The sequence below is a fragment of the Salmo salar genome, chromosome ssa19, assembly GCF_905237065.1.
Source record: "Salmo salar chromosome ssa19, Ssal_v3.1, whole genome shotgun sequence".
Classification (NCBI taxonomy): domain Eukaryota; kingdom Metazoa; phylum Chordata; class Actinopteri; order Salmoniformes; family Salmonidae; genus Salmo; species Salmo salar.
The window spans coordinates 18,242,625-18,249,643 of record NC_059460.1 but is presented as its reverse complement, the minus strand read 5'-3'; the positions used below and the strand labels follow the sequence as shown (position 1 = coordinate 18,249,643).

Genomic DNA, 7,019 nt, shown 5'->3' with positions numbered 1-7,019 from the left:
GTTTCTTGGTTGTTTGGCCAGTACAATGAATCACCAGCGCAATAAACGCAACAAAATCCACTACTTAACAATCAGTGTTTCAGGATCCTTTAACTGATGAACGACTTTCTCAGCAAGCTGCGGGGCATCCACTACCATGTCATCCTCATCTCCATTTCCTCCAACAATTTCCAATGCCTCCGCATAGGAGACCCGCTTGACAGCTACCTCGACCTCCTTCACCCTGACAGGGCAATCTGGGGGACTCAGGAATGTGATTCCCACCACAATTGCAGCATTGTATACCCTCCGACTCTTCAACATTTTTCTTCATCCTGCACACACTTGACATGTGTGTACAAACCTTTTACAATTCTGGAATAACACTGGAGACTTTCGCACACTTCCAGTTTAAAAAGGCACTTTAAAAACAAGATGTGGTATTTTGAGAGATTTTAGTATTTTAAAAACACATTCCAAGAGGCCTTTTACTTTAATACTGATTTCACACAAACACTGTTACAGATGAAAGGCCCTGTGATTTCAGAACAAAGGTCACAATTTTTAACATTGATCAACATGAAACACATTGGTTGAATCAACGTTGTTTTCACGTCGTTTCATCAAAATTACATAGAACCAATGTGGAATAGATGTTGAATTGACGTCTGTGCCCAACGGGAAGGCTTTGCAATGAAGGCATATTTGGCTTTGCTTGGAATGAGCACAGAAAAGGACCGTTGAATACTGAAATCTTATAGAATATAACTATATATTATACTAAAAATAAATTAAACTTTAAATTTTGTCCCAAAGACATGTCAATTGATTGTGTAATTCATTGATTTGGATCATTTTTATCCCATTAATACAAGTGGTTTTCAATCCCTTTAATATAGACTGTTGATGACAGTCTTATGACATTATCTATTCTTAGTCTATTCAATCCTTTCGCAATGCAAATTTGTACTCATCAATAGTGCAATGATCACTTTTAAAACATCAATGTAATAGCACTTCTTCACGCATTAAATTATATCTGATGACAAGGTTAGAGTCAACCAATGGTTTTCTATGATTGACAATTATGTGATTGATGTGATAAATTCATCTTTAAAAACTGCTCTCAATGATAAATCCAGATCATTGTAATCCTGCTTAATGGATTACTTTTATACACAAATCAATGTGTATACTACATACAGTGGGGAGAACAAGTATTTGATACACTGCCGATTTTACAGGTTTTCCTACTTACAAAGCATGTAGAGGACTGTCATTTTTATCATAGGTACACTCCAACTGTGAGAGACGAAATCTAAAACCTCGTCTCACCTCGTGGGGCATTAATGATCATGAGGAAGGTGAGGGATCAGCCCAGAACTACACGGCATGACCTGGTCAATGACCTGAAGAGAGCTGGGACCACAGTCTCAAAGAAAACCATCAGTAACACTACGCCATCATGGATTAAAATCCTGCAGCGCACACAAGGTCCCCCTGCTCAAGCCAGCGCATGTCCAGGCCCGTCTGAAGTTTGCCAATGACCATCTGGATGCTCTAGAGGAGGAATGGGAGAAGGTCATGTGGTCTGATGAGACAAAAATAGAGCTTTTTGGTCTAAACTCCACTCGCCGTGTTTGGAGGAAGAAGAAGGATGAGTACAACCCCAAGAACACCATCCCAACCGTGAAGCATGGAGGTGGAAACATCATTCTTTGGGGATGCTTTTCTGCAAAGGGGACAGGACGACTGCACCGTATTGAGGGGAGGATGGATGGGGCCATGTATCGCGAGATCTTGGCCAACAACCTCCTTCCCTCAGTAAGAGCATTGAAGATGGGTCGTGGCTGGGTCTTCCAGCATGACAACGACCCGAAACACACAGCCAGGGCAACTAAGGAGTGGCTCCGTAAGAAGCATCTCAAGGTCCTGGAGTGGCCTAGCCAGTCTCCAGACCTGAACCCAATAGAAAATCTTTGGAGAGAGCTGAAAGTCCGTATTGCCCAGCGACAGCCCCGAAATCTGAAGGATCTGGAGAAGGTCTGTATGGAGGAGTGGGCCAAAATCGCTGCTGCAGTGTGTGCAAACCTGGTCAAGAACTACAGGAAATGTATGATCTCTGTAATTGCAAACAAAGGTTTATGCACCAGATATTAAGTTCTGCTTTTCTGATCTATCAAATACTTATGTCATGCAATAAAATGCAAATTAATTACTTAAAGATCATACAATGTGATTTTCTGGATTTTTGTTTTAGATTCCGTCTCTCACAGTTGAAGTGTACCTATGATAAAAATGACAGACCTCTACATGCTTTGTAAGTAGGAAAACCTGCAAAATCAGCAGTGTATCAAATACTTGATTTCTTCATTCCAAATGGCACTCCATTCCCAATATACAGTAGTTAACTACTTTTGATCAGAGCCCATTGGCCATCGTCAAAAGTAGTGCACTATAAAAAGGGAATAGGGTGTCATTTAGACACAGTCAATAACACAATAACATCAAGTCCGTGTAGAGAATGAGAGCTCTCTGTGTCCATATGGGTATTGTCTATTTCTGCTTCCCTAATGGCATCCTATTATATTTATAGTGTTACTTTTACCAGAGTCCCATCGGCCCTTGTCAAAAGTAGTGCACTATAAAGGGAATAGGGTGCCATTTGGAGTACAAATATTGTCTTTGAAAGGTAAAACCCTTTGCCCATACCAGTCCTGTGGCAAAAACCTTAATTTCAAACAGTGATTCAAGAAATGAAATAATCTTAAAAGTATATACACATAACTGTACATTTTTTTTTTTAAGAAAATGCATAGAAAATAAAATGTTAGTAACCATACCAAATGTATTGGCTAAATGTAATGTTATGATACTGAAGCAACAAAAAGAAGAAATGACAAAATACATACAATGAATCCCCCCATGCCGCTATCCCTCTCACCCTCGATCCGCTATAAGTATATTTGCATACAGTGTTTTTCAAGCTCCATCATTTGCCTTCATATTTGGGGTTGACCACTGTCGTAACAGCACTCTTGTAGATAGGGTTTTCGCCCTGGAAGGCACAAGAGAAACAAGGAGAAAACATTAGAATTGTAATGTACAGTCAGTCATATTATATCTGTCACATAACATGTCAGTCGTGCGACAACAGCTGCAACAAATTTATTAGGAAAAGAACACCACAGCAAAATCCGAGCCATCCATTTAGAATATCAAACGATTATGAAGCATTCTTTGGACAGATCTTTCCAACACTTTTAGAAGAAATATCAACAAACGTCACAGTCAAAACATGCCATTTCCATCATACTGTAGCATTAAATACAATATAAATATTAGACTTAAACTGAAGTGTACTGGCCTACATGTAACCACCTGTTAATACTTACCTCCATTTAAACTACTAACAGATGGGACAGCTTGTGTTGACCAACAAAACAATAGATATTGTTGTGGGTTTTAATATCCCCTCATATGGATCTTTCTGCACAGTTTCATCAACTGTCTTATTTGGCCCAAAGAGACCAAATGAATGCCAGAAATATTGAGATGGATGAAAAAGTGACAGTTTACAGTATGTCGACAGACACAAACATATAAACAAACAAACAAACAGGAAACCCATGCAGGAAAACAGAGGAGAGGGAAAGTAAATACAAACTTATAGAACCACAGCTTTATGTCCATAGTTCGGATTCTGGAACTTATTAATAGGGCTCTTGTAAATGGGATTCTCTTGCTATGGGTTGAGAGAGTGGGACAGAAAATTAAGAACAGGAAACAGAGAATGAAATGAAAAGCATGGGTGAAGACAAATGAGAAGGAATGAAACGACAAAGAAGTGAAAAAATGAATCCCCTGAAAAAGGGGTATTTCTACATCAGGATCCAAGACTCATTTATTTTTTTTATTTTTTTAAACCTTTATTTATCTAGGCGAGTCATTTAAGAACAAATTCTTATTTTCAATTACAGCCTAGGAACAGTGGGTTAACTGCCTTTTCAGGGGCAGAAAGATAGATGTTTACCTTGTCAGCTCAGGGATTTAATCTTGCAACCTTCCGGTTACTAGTCCAATGCCCTAACCACTAGGCTACCTGCCGCCCCAGGTTGATCATCTCCCTTTGAAAATCATCTTACAGTGCTGGGTATATGCCCCTTTTATACAGTACCAGTCAAAAGTTTGGACACACCTACTCATTCAACGTTTTTTCTTTATTTTTTCTGATTTTCTACATTGTAGAATAATAGTGAAGACATCAAAACTATGAAATAACACATATGGAATCATGTAGTAACAAAAAATGTGATAAACAAATCAAAAAATATTTGAGATTCTTCAAAGTAGCCACCCTTTGCCTTAATGACAGCTTTACGCATTCTCTCAACCAGCTTCACCTGGAATGCTTTTCCAACAGTCTTGAAGGAGTTCCCACATATGCTGAGCACTTGTTGGCTGCTTTTCCTTCACTCTGCGGTCCAACTCATCCCAAACCATCTCAATTGGGTTGAGGTTAGGTGATTGTGGAGGCCAGGTTAACTGATGTAGCACTCCATCACTCTCCTTGGTCAAATAGCCCTTACACAGCCTGGAGGTGTGTTGGGTCATTGTCCTGTTGAAAAACAAATGATAGTCCCACTAAGCGCAAACCAGATGGGATGGCGTATCGCTGCAGAGTGCTGTGGTAGCCATGCTGGTTAAGTGTGCCTTGCATTCTAAATAAATCACCCACAGTGTCACCAGCGAAGCATCATCACACCACCTTCTCCATGCTTCACAGAGGGAACCAAACATGTGGAGATCATCCGTTCACCTACTCTGCATCTCACAAAGACACAGCAATTGGAACCAAAAACCTCAAATTTGGACTCTTTAAACCAAAGGACAGATTTCCACCGGTTTAATGTCCATTACTCATGTTTCTTGGCCCAAACAAGTCTCTTCTTCTTATTTGTCTCCTTTAGTAGTGGTTTCTTTGCAGCAATTAGACCATGAAGGCCTGATTCACACAGTCTCCTCTGAACAGTTGATGTTGAGATGTGTCTTACTTGAACTCTGAAGCATTTATTTGGGCTGCAATTTCTGAGACTGGTAACTAATGAACTTGTCCTCTGCAGCAGAGGTAACTGGGTCTTCCTTGGCTCAAATGCATTAAGAAGGAAATCAATTCAACAAATTAACTTAACAATGCACACCTGTTAATTGAAAGGTATTCCAGGTGACTACCTAATGAAACTGGTTGAGAGAATGCCAAGAGTGTGCAAAGCTGTCATCAAGGCAAAGGGTGGCTACTTTGAAGAATCTCAAATATATTTTGATTTGTTAAACACTTTTTTGGTAACTACATGATTCCATATGTGCTATTTTATAGTTTTGATGTCTTCACTATTATTCTACAACTTTGAAAATCGTAAAAATAAAGAAAAACCCTTGAATGAGTAGGTGTGTCCACACTTTTGACTGGTACTGTATCAAGTCAAGTCTGCTTTCTCATACAGTCATTTAGGTCTGGTGTCTTCTCCATGTACCATAATGAGAGGGTCCAGAAGCCTCAGTGCCCTGCCCATGTCACCAGACCAGAGAGGCTATCACATGTGGCTGGTCTGACTGGGAGTAATCAGGATGAGCTGAATCATTAAGGATTTCAAACCCTGCCTGCTGTCTGGAATTTAACCTCTCCTGCAGTGTAGATGACATGCCACTAGGTTGAAGTATAACACAGAACAAACTAAGCTGCTGTAGCCACTCCCATGAAAAGACAGATGTGTGTCCAGACCTTTGCATTCCAAAAAGGCTTCCTTTTTTCATAGCCGCATTTTGCACAGAGATTACTTAAAACTACAGGGTTTTAAGAACATTTTAAACAAACTGTTGGGTAGGACTGTGGAAAAATGTGTGACATCTTATGAAGTCATCATCAAAAGCAACAGGTCTGTCATAGTCATCAAAGGTTGAGAGGGAGTAAAATATTTCAAATTCTGTGTTCCTTTAGAAGTTTGTTTTCTGTGTAAGAAATTCACACAGTGGCCATATCTATAACACCAGTTTTCCACATGTCAATCAACCTACTGAAATTACAGTCAGGGAGAATACAAACTAGGACCTGCAAAAGTACATCAGCATCATCATCATCATCCCCATTATGGGCCAGAGCAAACATTTCTCCAAGATGGCTTCCTGCATCCTGTATCTACCATCTCCACTCTCTTACCGTGTCCCATTTAGCATTCATCTTCTCCTTCTCAAACTTGGCGAACTCTCTCCTGTCGTGGATGATCATCAGCAGCTTCCAGATGAGAAGCAAAGCCAGGCCTATCAGCACAATGCCCGCCACCACGCCAGCTACGATGGGGATGATGTCAGGGCCCGCAGGGCAGTCTGGAACACAGGCAGGAAACACACAGTCAGGAACATTCAGTTATACCAACATGTATTTATTTATTTAACCAGGCAAGTCAGTTACTGTAAGAGCAAATGCTGATTTACAATAAAGTCCTTCCTGATTTGCATTATATCTAGGCCCAGGAACTCTACCTGACCCTGTATGCTGACCAGGAAGAACTTCAGGCCTGAGTACTAGGTCCTAGTACCATTAGAGCCAAGAATTTTTCCTAGTCAGGTCAAAAATGCCTGGCTCTAATCACAAAATGACTCCATAGACAAACAAATAACCTCCTTTTTCACTGTAATATCCTTCATCACAATGATATAGTAGGCTGTATGTAATATGCTCTCACCTAGTGTTTCCACCACATGGACCTCCTTCTCTGTCTTGTTGTTGACAGCGTAGGTGTAGTAGAACCAGCAGTCGTTGGCATCCCTCTCCTTACAGTGCATCAGGGGGAAAGCCTGTCCTGGCTGAGGCAGCTTGCCCCTGTCCTTCACCTTGATCAGGTTGAAGTAGCTACAGTCTCTCTCACACGTGTCCTTCTTCTCCCCCGTCCCAAAGGCCCTGCACTGAACACACTCCCTGTGGAAGACAGGACATTGACATGTAACTCTGTACAGATGGAGTAACACACGCAGGTAGTCTC

General features: G+C 40.6%; 1 protein-coding gene across 3 annotated transcripts in view; it reads right to left on the bottom strand.

Annotated features, from left to right (window-relative positions):
- Nucleotides 1-2,220: 2,220 nt before the first annotated feature.
- The window catches only part of LOC106583976 (integrin beta-1), a 50,308-nt gene continuing 45,509 nt past the window's right edge, over nucleotides 2,221-7,019 (bottom strand). The window contains exons 14-17 of one of the 3 annotated variants that reach the window (XM_045702138.1): nucleotides 6,723-6,955; nucleotides 6,197-6,363; nucleotides 3,647-3,724; nucleotides 2,221-3,037 (exon numbers count right to left, since the gene is read on the bottom strand). In XM_045702138.1, coding sequence (XP_045558094.1) covers nucleotides 3,647-3,724; nucleotides 6,197-6,363; nucleotides 6,723-6,955 — 478 coding nt within the window. In that variant the 3' untranslated portion in view covers nucleotides 2,221-3,037. The remainder of the gene's footprint in view (nucleotides 3,038-3,646; nucleotides 3,725-6,196; nucleotides 6,364-6,722; nucleotides 6,956-7,019) is intronic. The other 2 variants (XM_045702140.1, XM_045702139.1) reach the window with 2 other exon arrangements.